Source organism: Piliocolobus tephrosceles, chromosome 1 (assembly GCF_002776525.5).
Source record: "Piliocolobus tephrosceles isolate RC106 chromosome 1, ASM277652v3, whole genome shotgun sequence".
Lineage (NCBI taxonomy): Eukaryota > Metazoa > Chordata > Mammalia > Primates > Cercopithecidae > Piliocolobus > Piliocolobus tephrosceles.
This window is the reverse complement of record NC_045434.1, coordinates 57,832,745-57,846,248: the sequence shown is the minus strand read 5'-3', so window position 1 is coordinate 57,846,248 and position 13,504 is coordinate 57,832,745. Positions and strand designations below refer to the sequence as shown.

Sequence of the window (13,504 nt, the reverse complement as noted above, 5' to 3'; positions counted from 1 at the left end):
CCCTGAGCATCTTTTATGAAGAGGGAAAAAACAATAGAGTCATGTGATAAGTGCTAATATAGCCCTTATGGTACCCTGTAGACACACACAAGAGGTGGGAGTGCGATCAGAGAGGCTTCCTAGACAAAATGGCACCTAACTTGGATCTGATAACCACATTCAATGAAGCTTGGTGGCACCTAAACTCAACACACACCAATTATTTCTGAAATAACAGCTTCCTAAATCCTATGAAAGGCTACGTGTAATCAGTCCCACCCTAACAAACCCAGCTTTCTGCCTAATCCTCTCTCTCAGTTATTCCACATGTATTTGTGGAGCATCTATTACTTGACAGGGGCTGGGCTAGGCTCAGGACATACAGGTGAAAGAATAGATGCCCCCATTAGGTGCCACGGAGAAACCCAGGGTGAGGTGAGAGGGTGTATCTCAGACCATAAGGACTGGGGCAGGGAAGGCTTTGATGACTGTCTCTGCCAGGCAGAGGGCTTTGAACGGACCAGCAACACCTACCTTGTTATCAAACAGGCATTCCTTTCCACAAAGAGTTGGCTTCCCTCCTTGGCTGATGGCTGCTGCTGCTAATTCAATAGGCAGTCTCAGACCTTCTTCTAGATGTAAGGCCCTGGAAGGGATCAGTGATGAGACTTAATCCCCACTCTCAAGGGACATGACAAAATTGGGCATTTGTATAAGCTATGCCCTTTAGGAGGTGTTTTTGCATACATATTTTCACAGTTGATTTGCTTATTAATTTCCCCTCCCGTCAGGGATGTTTCCCTTGCCCTTCCATTATGGAAACCACAACTCAAAGTGGTCACCCGACTATTAAGGGATGGTCACAAGATTTTAACCCAGATCTGTGCCCCTTCAGTAGCCAACCACCTCTCCTCATGAGGCTTACAATCCCGTTTGCGGGTGGAGATGATACAAATAAGCCCATAATACAGGCCTTTCCTAACTGGTATGTTCACTCTCCTCTCCTCTTGTTTAGAAATGTTTCCCGGGACTCCCTCCACTGAGCTGGCGCACTCCTAACAGCAGCCATCAGTTCGGGCACCCCGGACAGCCCAGGGATCAGGGATCCCGAAGGCCGTGAGGACCAAGGACCAGGCGCTGGGGTGGGGGTGGAGGGCATGGAGCCTGGGGTTTAGGCCTGAGGTGCCCATGTTGGGCGGCAGGAAGAGGCAAGGCGTGCGGGCCTGTGGCCGTGCCCATGGGTGCTGTGGAGCGAGGTGTGGGCCCTCAGAGTTCCGCGGCGCCATGGGCTGGATCTGAGAAGGCGTGCACCGACCCCCTGAGAGGGGCCACACTTGTCTAGGACGATGGCTGGTGTTAGGGAGTCCTTGGAAGCCACCCTAAAGGGCGAAAAGAGGCCCTAGCAAATCCTGGTACCCCGGAGCTGCTGCTAGCGATGTGACTTGCCCCAGTGGTCGAGACCGTGCAGACCCCAAGCAGGGGCCATTCGGTGGGGGCCTCACTCTGGGTCCAGCTCCACGTGGCACCATGAACAATAACTTCTGCCGGGCTCTGGTGGACCGGAGGCCCCTGGGGCCCCCCAGCTGCATGCAGCTGGGCGTCGTGCCCCCTCCCCGGCAGGCGCCCCTGCCTCCCGCCGAGCCCCTGGGCAACGTGCCCTTCCTGCTATACCCGGGCCCAGCCGAGCAGCCCTACTACGACGCCTACGCGGGGGTATTCCCCTATGTGCCCTTCCCCGGCGCCTTCGGGGTCTACGAATACCCCTTCGAGCCAGCCTTCATCCAGAAGCGCAACGAGCGCGAGCGGCAGCGCGTTAAGTGCGTCAACGAGGGCTACGCGCGCCTCCGCGGCCACCTCCCCGGCGCCCTGGCAGAGAAACGACTTAGCAAGGTGGAGACGCTGCGCGCCGCCATCCGCTACATCAAGTACCTGCAGGAGCTGCTCAGCTCGGCCCCAGACGGCGCGACGCTCCCCGCCGCCCGCGGCCTCCCGGGCACCGGGCCCTGCCCCGCGCCGCCCGCAGCCCCCCGGCCCGACCGCCCTGGCGACGGCGAGGCCCGGGGGCCCTCCTCCCTGGTACCGGAGTCATCCGAGTCCTCCTGCTTCTCCCCCTCGCCTTTCTTGGAATCGGAGGAATCCTGCCATTGATCGGGCCTGTGGCCGCCCCTGGCTTGGGGGATGATCCGTCCCACTTTCGGGAGCAGCGGGAGGCTGCTGGGTCACCCGCGATGCGCCTCAGGCTGGTGACTGCAGGAGGTCCGCGGCGCTCCCGTGTCTGCGACACCCTCCCTCCTCCATCAGCTTGGGGAGGAAGTGCAGGGCAACGGGTGCCAGACGCGCGATAGAGACTTGAGGAGCTCCGTGGGTGCAGCGAGGAGCAGGGCCTGGGACTGCTCCGGGCGTCCTGAGTCCCCTCCGGGGTGCAGAGGGGCACTCCAGGACGATCATCCCTGGGTCTGGCTCCCGCTCGGCCTCAGGTGGCTCTGCTTCGTCCTTCCTCGCCGCAGGCGCAGCCCAGCCTCTGAGAGTTCCCGGGAGGCAAGCCCGGCTTTGATCCCTCGGTTACCGTGCCCCAGCTCTCCACCAGATGGCCTCAAATACTAGCGACTTCTTTGGGAGCACGCTTGCCCCTTGAGAAAGGAACCCAGAGGAAGGGATGGAAGGCCAGGCTGCTGCCGGCGCTCAGCCCGGACCGAACCCACAGACTCAGCAGAGGCGACCTGTGTGCCCTGGTGGCCTTCTCTAGCTTCCTTGGTGGGGCGCGATCACTCCCTCCACGCCCCCCAACGAGGTCGTCTAGCTTTGTCCCAGGTTGGGTGGGGACTGTGGTTTTTTTCCCTCAGACTCTAAGCCTTGGGGGAGGGGGGTGTGCATATGGGTACATAGGCACTGTGTTGGCACCAAAGAGCTAAATAAAAGGATTGTTGAATTTTCTCATTCCTAGATCATTGTCTACCCTCACCCTTCCTGGTGCCCCTTTCTCATTCCCACTCCTAGTCCAGAGTACTTGCTGGAAGGGTATGTGGGATTCGCTGTTAGCGCATTTAAGGTTCAGTGTTAGCTCAGGCATTCAATGAAGTTTTTTATTTTTATTTTTATTTTTATTTTTGAGACAGGTTTTGCTCTGTTGCCCAGGCTGGAGTGCAGTGATTTGATGCCTGCTCACTGCAACCTCTGCCTCCTGGGTTTGAGCAATTCTCCTGCCTTGGCCTCCAGAGTAGCTGGGATTACAGGTGCACACCACCACACCCACTAATTTTTGGTGTTTTTAGTAGAGTTCAGGTTTCACCATGTTGGCCATGCTGGTCTGGAATTCCTGACCTCAAGTAATCTGCCCACCTTGGCTTCCCAAAGTGCTGGGATTACAGGCATGCGCCACCGCGGCTGGCCTCAATGAACTTTTCTTTTTGAGACAAGGTCTCCCTCTGTCTCATTCTGTCACCTAGGCTGGAGTGCAGTGACCCGATCTTGGCTCATTGCAGCCTCAACCTCCCAGACTCAACTGATCCTCTCACCTTGGCCTCCTTAGTAGCTGGGACTACAAACACACACCACCACACCCTGCTAATTTTTGTATTTTTTGTAGAGACAGAGTTTCACCACTTGCCCCGGCTGGTCTTGAACTCCTGAGCTCAAGCCATTCACCCACCTCAGCCTCCCAAAATGTTGGGATTACAGGCATGAGCCACCACGCCTGGCCTCAGTGATCATTTACAGGGAGCATAGTATATGTGGGGACTGTGCAGAGAAGGGGCCAGAGTCCCAGAGATAAAGCACACAACCTTTACACCTGTAAGGGTGGGAGGAGGTGAGGAAGAAAGATACACAGCAGATGCTCCACAGTGAGGCAGGTGCTATGCCAGAGGTGTGTACACTCAGGATGTTCTGGGAGTCTTCCAGCCCACTGGAGAGGGGTTTACTGTTTCCCTGACATGGGATTGCTTGGGGGGTGGGTTGAGGGTATGTTTGGGGAGTCTTGGCTGATGGTGCAAATACTGAGATGGGCAGGGGGTGCTGTGGAGCTGTCCTGACTTAGGCTGCCCAGTGCCTTCTCCAGACAATGTCATGGGGCTGAGGAGGGGAAACCTAATTTTGGCATGAGGGAGCCACTCTGCCGTTTGAGGTTCCATATCCAAGGCTACCCCTTCATGATCTCTGTTGCCCCAGGCTTGAAACCTTCCATCCTGTCTCCCTCTCCCACTGCCCCTGCCCCATCCCAGGCCTGTGTGTAAGTTCTTCTCCCCATCCCCCACCCTCCTCAGGGGACAGATTGGGAAGTCACTGGCTGGACTGGATGGAATGACAGCTGCCTGGCCTCAGGAGCTCAGGCCCGGCAGTGGGGAGCCGAGTGGAGGCTAATTTTACTTGCTGAGAGTGGGGAGAGTAATCCTCCTGCCCCCACTCCTGCCCCCGCCCCCCGGCTGGCTCAGCAGGGCAGGCTCAGCCGACAGCCTCAGCCAGCCCAGTCCTCAAGGCGGGGGGCATTGGGGACGTAGGGAAGAGAGGGCACTGGGGTGGGGGAGCAGGAGAAAGCCAGATTCCCAGGGAAGCCATGGAGCCGTCCTCACCCCAGGATGAAGGCCTGAGGAAGAAACAGCCCAAGAAGCCGGTTCCTGAGATTCTGCCAAGGCCACCCCGGGCCTTGTTCTGCCTGACCCTGGAGAACCCCCTGAGGAAGGCCTGCATCAGCATCGTAGAATGGAAGTATCCTTCAGGGCCCGGGCCATGGGGGGAGCATGCATCATGGGGGAGGGATTCAGGGGTGATCACAGAGCACACACTTCCTACAGGAGGGCCAGGGAGGCCTGGGACTTAGACGTGGGGCGAACTCACAGAATTGAGTGAGGCTGGGGGAAGGAACCCTCAGCTGTGCGGGAGAGGAGGAGGAGGGAGAGGAGGGAGAGAAAGAGGAGGGGGGAGGAGGAACAGGAAGAGGAGGAGGAAGAGGAGGAGGAGGACTTGGTGGGGCTTCCTGGGCCTGAGTGGGCCACCCAAGTCCTGGGTGACAACCAGAGATGCCTACTGACCACCTATGGGTGGGGCCTGCTTCATGGGGACTGTTCCCAGGTGTGCCCAAATCCACATTATCATGGGGTGCCACTGGGTTTTTGAAGCACCAGCCTCATTTTGGAATAGGATAGGAACCAATAAAAGGTTCGATGGCCTCTTTGAGAAAACTCTCCCTTATTTGGGTTGGGTGGGGGGTGACCCCTCTGGGGGCAGGTCCCAGCTGAGGACAGAGCCAAGGGGAGAAATGGGTCTGAAAGACGCCTGGTCTGAGTGGCTCCAAGACACAGGCCAACCAAGCCTGGTTGTTCTAGCTCAGATGTGCCACCCTGGGGACAGGGACTTCGAATCTTATGCTATGTTTGCATTTGCTCTGGGGGGAAGAATGCTGAAAATATCTGGGTTATCTGGGGAAGGGAGGAAGGAGTGACAGAGAGAAGGGGAGGGCTGTGTCAAGTGGGTTCTGAGAGCGAGGGTCGGGCATATTTGAAATATTTCTGAAGGGTTCTGGAAGGCTGGGCTCCTACCAACTGTTCCCTAGAAGGAAGGAGAATGAGGGATAACTAGAAGGACAAGAGAAACATGAGGCAAGTAGAGATAGCTTGGGGTCAGGGTCAGCCCTGTTCCCCTCACCTGCCCTCGGCCAGTCGGTGAATCACCCACATCGAACCCTCCTAGGCCCTCCCTCCTTGCCTCTCTTCTGCAAACAGGTTTACTCCGTGGGTTCTCCCTCTCCTCCATCCTCTGCTCCTCTGCACCTTCCCCTCTCGTAGCCCCCTGCCCCTGTGGCCCTCCTCTTTTCTCAAACACTGGAGGTTACTGGGAAGAGAATGGGATTTTTCTGTCAAGCCCATCTACATAATATCCACCCCCAAACAACTGCCTCGCATCCTCCCTTGCTTTCTCTAGCTCTTTCCACACTTGCTGCCTAATGGGTCGGAAAGTCAAGAAAGCCATGGACCTGGGGTACCCTCTAGAAATGGCTGTGGCAGGGTGGGTGTGTCTGGGAGGGGTGAGGCGTGACGGGTGTGAGCACGAGCACACCAGCATGCACACATGGCTCTGGAAATTCAGCGTTCATCTCTCCATCCCTCATTCCCAGTCCTGCTCAGTGAGTTCTCAACCTTACCCCGCATCAACCCTTACCCTCCCGTGCCATTTCTCTGGGTGAGCCTCTGTGGATTGGCCAGAATCTGGGAAAGTCATGGCTTCCTGGGAGGAGGCAAGGGCGTGGACAGGCACTGAGAGTGGAGCGGTGTGAAGACCCCCTAGGCCTTAAAGCTGAGTAGCCCTCAGCCAGGGACCAGACCTTTACCATTCCAAGGAGTCTATGTGAAAGCGACTTGTTCCTGAGGAAAGGGAGCCAGTTGTCAAGGCAGGAACCTGGTCCTCACCGTATCCTGCAGGGGCTCAGGGATGGAGCAGCGTGGGTGAGTGTCCGACAACCTGTCCACCAGCCTGGCATCAGAGTCACAGTCCAAACTGACCCTCAGCACCCTCTTCCCCTTAACCCTGTAAGTCCCATGCCCCTGTGGCCCAAGGGTTCTCCTTAACCCTGGCTCCAGGCCCTTCGAGACGATCATCTTGCTCACCATCTTCGCCAACTGTGTGGCCTTGGCCGTGTACCTGCCCATGCCAGAAGATGACAACAACGCTCTGAACCTCGGCCTGGTAAGATCGGCCCTTCCAGCCCCCTTCCTGCCGGCCTGTAGCCCCAGGCTTGGGGAGGCCCCCTTGGTGGACTCTGTTCTGGGGGACGGTGCTGGTGGTTTAACTCCCTGCATCCCCACACACCTGCAGGGCTGGCTGAGTGGCTCAACAGGTTTCCAGGGTCAATCTGCTTATTCTAGATTCTGTGATATTGTCAGCCAGCACTGAGCACGCACTCACTGGTCCCGGGCACCTGTGCTAATACCTGATGAGAGTAAACTCATTTAATCTTCACAACCACCTCATAAAGTGGTTCCATTTGATAGATGTGGAAACTGAGGCTTCATAAGATCAGCTAGTGAACCACAGAGGTTGAATGCTAATTTCCCTTCCCCAGATGTAATTCATAAGAAACTTGTGTCCACTAAGTTTGTCTTCATGGGAGAGTTTTATCCAGGAATCTGAAGCAAGAACATGTTTTAGAGTTCTACCATACCGCTTTCTCTTCGCCCCTTCATCAGTAACACATACCTGGAATCATAAAATGCTGGGGCTGGAAGGGATATTCAAAAATTAGGCTGTCCTACCTCCTCCGCACCTCATTCTGTTTTATGAATGAGGAAATTGAGGCCTAGAGAGGTTCAGGGACTGACTTACCCAATAGTTAATTTATAATAAAAATGGTTAGCATTTAGTAAGTACTTATTAAACGCCAGGATTTGTGCTAAATATTTTACATTATTGCATTATTTAATCCCTGTAACTATTCCTGTGGGGTAAGTAACATTATTAGACCCATTTAAAAGACAAGGAGACTGATATTCAGAGAGTTTAGGTACATTGTCCAGGGTCACCCCACATCTAAGTCTTGTGTTAGGGCCTCCAGCTTGGTCTCTCTGACTTTAGAACCTGCAATTTTTTTTTTTTTTTTTTTTTTTTTTTTTTTTGAGACAGAGTCTCACTCTGTTGCCCAGGCTGTGCAATCTTGGCTCACTGCAACCTCTGCCTCCTGGGTTCAAGTGATTCTCCTGCCTCAGCCTTCCAAGTAGCTGGGATTACAGGCACCTGCCACCATGCCCACATGATTTTTGTATTTTTAGTAGAGATTGGGTTTTGCCTTGTTGGCCAGGCTGGCCTCGAACTCCTGACCTCAGGTGATCCGCCCGCCGCGGCCTCCCAAAGTGCTGTGATTATAGGCGTGAGTCACCATGCCTGGCCAGAACCTGCTCTTGTACAGGCTGTGTTGCCAAGGTGGTGGGTGACAGCAGAAAGACTTCTAGGGAAAGCCCTCTTAGAAACAGTGGCCTCAGGCTCCCTAGGGGACAGGACAATGGAACCACCTTTTTCAACAGGGCTTTTTTTTTCCTGCACTGAAACTGCAGGGCCTGGGAGGGAGGAGGTATATTAGCATGTGTCCAGGGCCTGACACATCTCTGCCTTTCCCTTATGCTGGTTTCCATGGGAATCTATCTTGAGCTGATGGGAAGCTGGGATTCTAAATGTGTGCTTGCTATGAGGAGAAAACACTCTGAGCTCCCGGGTGTGGAAGGATAGTGGGATTAAATGTTGGCAGGGCAATGCCACCTTTGCTGGCAAGGAAGGCATTTCTTAAAGTCTGGGCATTCTACACCATAGGCTTAGTCTCCATGTTTCTGAATGCAGGGAGAGCTCTGGGTCTACCCCACCCTTCACGATTTCATATTTGTGGGCCTCAGTTCCTTACGACATTGACTACTTTTGCAAAAAACTCTGCCCCACCTTGGAGGATATTAAATTACACCTCTGCTGGGTGCAGTGACTCACACCTGTAATCTCAGCACTTTGGGAGGCTGAGACGTGAAGATCGCTTGCATCCAGGGGTTCGAGACCAGCCTGGGTAACATAGAGAGACTCCTGTCTCTACAAAAATTAAATTAGCTGGGCCTGGTGGTGCATACCTGTAGTCCCATCTACTTGGGATGCTGAAGTGGGAAGATTGCTTGAGCCCGGGAGGTCGAGGCTGCAGTGAGCCAGGATCATGCCACTGCACTCCAGCCCAAGTGACAGAGTGAGACCCTGTCTCAAAAGAAAAAAAAAAATTACATCTTAGAGGTTATATCATCTTCCATCTTGAAACAAAATGGCTGCCTTAACTGTTTCATGTAGTCCTGTGTGTGTTTTTCTTTAGTTTGTGGGCTGGAGTTGCAAAACCTTGAGTTAGGCCTAGAGTTCATAGAGACAGGAATATGAGTTCCCTAGAAGTCGGAAACCTAATAAAAAATGTTTCCAGAGCAGAAAATGCCACTTGGCATGTCAGAGCTCTATGGGAAATGAATATTCAGGGAGGACTCCTAATCTGACCACTTAATTATGAAGCCCAGAGAAAGTCGGTGATACCCAAAGTCGCTCAGCCAGCTTCGAGCTCAGGGCTCCTCACTGTTCATGTCCACAAAACCCAACAAGAGGAAGATGAGAGGAGTCAGAGTAAAAAGGGGCAGCAGGTACTCTCTCTCTTACCCTATTGGCTGCTTTGTAGGTATCTGAGAAGGGTTGGGGTCTTTCCAGTCATCCAGAATAACCCATAGCTTTCAAGAAAGGAGGCCTAAGGATTAACTATTCATGAACTTTCTCATTCATGTAACGAGTGTTTCTTCAGTGCCTGTCATATCCCTGGCACATACTGGGAATATCACTGTGAACCAAATAGACACAGTTCCCATCTTCACAGAGCTTCATTACATGGATTAAACAAGTAAATATGATAAAACCAATTAAACAAGTAGTTAAAATGAAATGGGAAAGGTTCAAGGTTTGGGGACATTTTGGTAGCATATTGGCAGAGAACCTAAGCTAGTCTTGAGATCAGGAAGGCCTCCCAAAGGATGGGATGTTTAACCTGAGGCCTAAAGGCTGAGGATAGGAACAGCTCACACGTGTACAACCTATGCAGTCCCAGAGGACCCCCACTCAGAAGGGCCCCACATTTGGGGCTGAATGCTCTGTGGTCAACATATTGAAATTTTAATTAATTTTATCTTTGAATTTATGATTTGTAAGTGAAGTCCATTGGGACAATGGTACATGCACCTCAAGCTTGGAGCCTTGGCTCACACGAGGTCCTGACTTCTGCCATCTCCCTGCCTCTAAGGAGAGGCTCTCAGCTTGATGTTTTGCCCTCTGGAGTCCTGGGCCACTTGGCAGAGGCCCGAATGGGAGAATGGGAAGGGCCGTGTCTCAGGGAAGCACATGGCTCTGGTTGTCTCTACCCTGGGCTGACAGTGATGCAGTCCATTCAGTAAACGACCCTATGAGGTTGAGCCTCCAAGACCCTCCCCCATTCTGGGTACTTATTGTCTCCAAGGAAGCAGAGATTGCAACACCCTTGGGTGCTGGATGTCCACTATGGGTTGAGGTGGTGGGTCTGAGTGAAGGGTACATGCCTAGCTCCACACCTCCACCTCTGGCCAAGGCACAGGATGTTGGGCTGTGGGATAGTGAGGGTGGAGGGGGAAGACTAGGAGGAGGTGCTTGTGACAGTCTGCACTTGCCCCACACAACACCGAACAGCAATCAAAAGACACCACAGTATGTTGAGAAAGGGGCTGGAAAAAAAGGAAAAACTTTATATTTAGTACCTTCATCAGCACTTATTTTCTACTGTTTGAACATGGGGGCCCACATTTTCACTTATACTGGGCCCCCCATTATATAGTCTGGCTGTGAAGGAGTGCATTGTAGAAGGCCAAGAGGGAGAGGGGACTCTGGGCAGAGGAAGCCACATGGGCAAAGGGCTGGAGGCAAGAGACAGAGAGGTCAAATGGGGATTTAGAAAAATCAGGCCCCATGTGGAGCATGGATTGGGGTGACATGGGGTGGGATGGAAAGCAGGGAAGGGGGCAGGGAGCCCAGGGAAGTCATCCAAGCAGGCAACAGGGGAGGCTGGGCCAAGGCACTGGTGATGGTAAAGATGGCTGTGAGGTGGCCTTAAGAAAGACCTGCCAGGTGGAATCCATGGTGAGGACTGGAGGTGGAGATGGAGGTGTGGGGAAGGGGGAGGATGACACTTGGGGTTCAGAAGGGAACAGAGCAGATGGCAGTATCACTTACCAAGACTGCAGGTGGGGGCGGGGAAGAGGCAGGTGGTAAGTTCAACTTCAGATATGTTCAGATACAGGTGCCCGTGTCCACTGACAGGCAACTGGATTTGTAGGTCCAAGCATTTTATGACAGAGGTTTCCTCACTTTGGCACATGCCAGACTGGCTGGGTGGGGCAGGGGCGGGGATGGTTGTGGGTAAGAAAGGCTCCCCTCAGTTGCCTTGTGTGTGAGCAGGGTCGGGGATATGACTGCTGTCTGTGGGAATGGGCTCCCTTGGCAGTGTCCCTCCCTATCCCTTCTGCCAGCGTTGGCTGAGGGTAATAGACTTGGGGCCCGGGTTTCCTGGGGCTAGGGGCGCCCCTCTGACTCCGCCTGCTCTGTGTCAGTGGGAAAGCCCAGGATCCTCCCTGAACAGAAGAGGAAACTGAGGTCCAGAGAGAGCAAGGAGTCCTGGGAATGAATATGCAGCAGGTCAGAGGGTGGCAAGAGGGGCATCCAGGATGCTGAGGTCCTGGCCAACCGTGAGATGTTACAGTGGCACCGGACTCTGAAATCAGCCCATTATGGCATGGTGGTTATAAAAATGGGTTCTGGAGCTAGAACCTGCTTTTGAGCCCAGGCCCACTCACGTACTAGCTGTGTGTTCTTCGACAAGTTATGTAACCTTTCTGTTGCCTCAGTTTCCTCCTTTATAAAATGGGGATGATATTGTATGCTTAAGAGAAGTAACTGGATGAGTGAAGACCTTCTCAGTTTTAGTGCTTTATCTATCAACAGAAGGAACTTTGATCATGCAGGTCCCACAAAGCAGGCTCACCAGCCAAAATGCCTGTAGTCACAGAGACCCCCAGGCTCTTCTAGATTCAAAGGGTCTAACTCCCAACAGTTATGCCAAAAGATTATTTCAGGTAAAGAACTCCTCTTCACCCCGCCCATCGTCTGTCCCTGATTTCTCTTTAACTCTGTGTCTTCTCTCCTTGAAACCTCTAACTTTTCTTAGTGGCTTTCCTGGTCAACCCTCCCCAGTCCTCCAGCAAATCAGCAGCAGCAGCAGCAGCAGCAACAATGACATTCAATATTTGTCGATTACTTGCATATTGTCAGTCACTGTTCTAATGCCTTATATGTGTTATCACACTGAATGCCCATGAGGCAGGTACTTTTATTTTTCTCATTTGTACAGAGGAGTAAACTGCAGCGCAGAGAGGTTAGATCACTGCGCATGCCCAGGTGGCTCTATGGGCAGGCCTACATCCTTTATTGGGCAGGGTTACCACTCCAGCCTAGGCCAGGCTGGGGGGACCAATGTGGAAAAGCAAACACAATCATCAGACTTACTAATTGTTGGGCAGACATGAGAAACTGATTGCTTTGGCTATATTATCTCATTTCACCCTTAAAGCAGTCCTACGTCAAAGTATGATGTTCAAAAAGTGAAAACACAACTGTGAGTAAAATATCGAAGGAACACATATCACAGATTACTTCGACTCAAAAGAGCACAGGCAGGCGTGTGAAGCTGGATTAAAGGGAGTTGGAGGAGCAGAAGTTATGATACTGGAGAAAGAATGATGGAATAGGATTGCTAGGTTAGATACCAAGCTGGTTAATGTCCTACAGGGCAATAAAACTCTAACTATTGGGATTATCTTCCTATCAGGCAGAATTCATTTGCATCTCTAGAGGACAGAAGAGTGAGGGCTAAACAAAGTTACATTCCCTCCTAGTCAGTGGTTTTCAAGGGATTGGGGAGGGGAAGTAGTTCTGCCCCAGAGGATATTTGGCAACAACTGGAATTGTGAAGGGGAGGGGCAGGGGCAGAGATGTGCCCTACTAGCTTCTAGTGGGGTAGAGGCAGGGGCCCTGCAATGCACAGGACAGGCCCCCCTCCCACCAGCAAAGAAGTATCCAGACCAAAATATCATTAGGGCTGAGATTGAGAAACCCTGACCTGGATAATTAAATAAACCTTGGCCAGGCCTATTATAAAATGCTCCAACATGATATTACAAAGATATGGCATCCTTTCTTTGCTTTATTTCCAAGTTCCGGATAATTTAGATTTTGCTTAAGTAGATGGTGCCTGCTGTCTTTGAGGGCAGGGCAGGGCAGGGCCCGACAGGCTCGGCAAGATGGCTGCCCCTTTGGCCCCTCTTGGACTGTAGGGCAGCTGCCCACCCCTCAGGCATCAGCCGGCTCCACCAGGCCCCTGTCGCATTCCTGGGGTTCAAGTTGCCGCAGTGTCCTCCACGAGGCTGGAGCCTAAGCCTCTGGCAGCCAGGGCGTTTGTCTTTTTATAGGGTCTGGAATGCGCTTGCCAACTCTTGCGGCCAGCAGCCCATTCCACTCGCCATCTGGGGAGGCTGGGGCCTCAGAAGGACCGCAGCTCTGGCCTCACCCCTCAGAGATCCAGCACCTGCAGAGCACAGGGTTGTTTGAGCCTGGGCCACTGTACAGAGAAGTGACGGTGCTCAAAAAGGGTCTGTGGAAATGAATGAAAGCCTGGATTTTAGACCCACCTGGGAGCCTGCCCTCCCACCACTGCAAGAACTTAGGCCCCCTTTCAGGGCACTTAGCTACCCCCTCCCCGCCCATCCCAACCCATGCCCCTTCACACCAGGCACAGGGGCTGCAGACGTTGTAAGAGCTGAACAACAGAAACCTTGGAGGAAAGCCTTTGCCCAAGCCGTGCTAGCTGTCTGGGAGTCTCAAGAAAGGACAGGCTCTCAAGTCAAACCAACCTGCCTCCAATCTAGACTTTGGTGCACAGCTTCCTAAACTCTCTGGGACC

The 13,504-nt window shown here is 53.2% G+C and overlaps 2 protein-coding genes across 2 annotated transcripts in view; both read left to right on the top strand.

Moving 5' to 3' along the window:
• Nucleotides 1-1,506: 1,506 nt before the first annotated feature.
• Nucleotides 1,507-2,906, top strand: ASCL5 (achaete-scute family bHLH transcription factor 5). The gene has a single exon (XM_023224708.1). The coding sequence runs from the start codon at nucleotides 1,507-1,509 to the stop codon at nucleotides 2,125-2,127; it is 621 nt and encodes a 206-aa protein (XP_023080476.1). The 3' UTR covers nucleotides 2,128-2,906.
• A 1,397-nt stretch (nucleotides 2,907-4,303) lies between these two features.
• The window catches only part of CACNA1S (calcium voltage-gated channel subunit alpha1 S), a 73,737-nt gene continuing 64,536 nt past the window's right edge, over nucleotides 4,304-13,504 (top strand). The window contains exons 1-2 of the mRNA XM_023224710.1: nucleotides 4,304-4,683; nucleotides 6,552-6,657. Of these exons, the coding sequence (XP_023080478.1) occupies nucleotides 4,532-4,683; nucleotides 6,552-6,657 (258 nt within the window). The 5' untranslated portion in view covers nucleotides 4,304-4,531. The remainder of the gene's footprint in view (nucleotides 4,684-6,551; nucleotides 6,658-13,504) is intronic.

What these genes read in the sequence shown, in the direction of transcription:
- ASCL5 (XM_023224708.1), top strand. Translation starts at nt 1,507, where the DNA reads ATGAACAATAACTTCTGCCGGGCTCTGGTGGACCGGAGGCCCCTGGGG.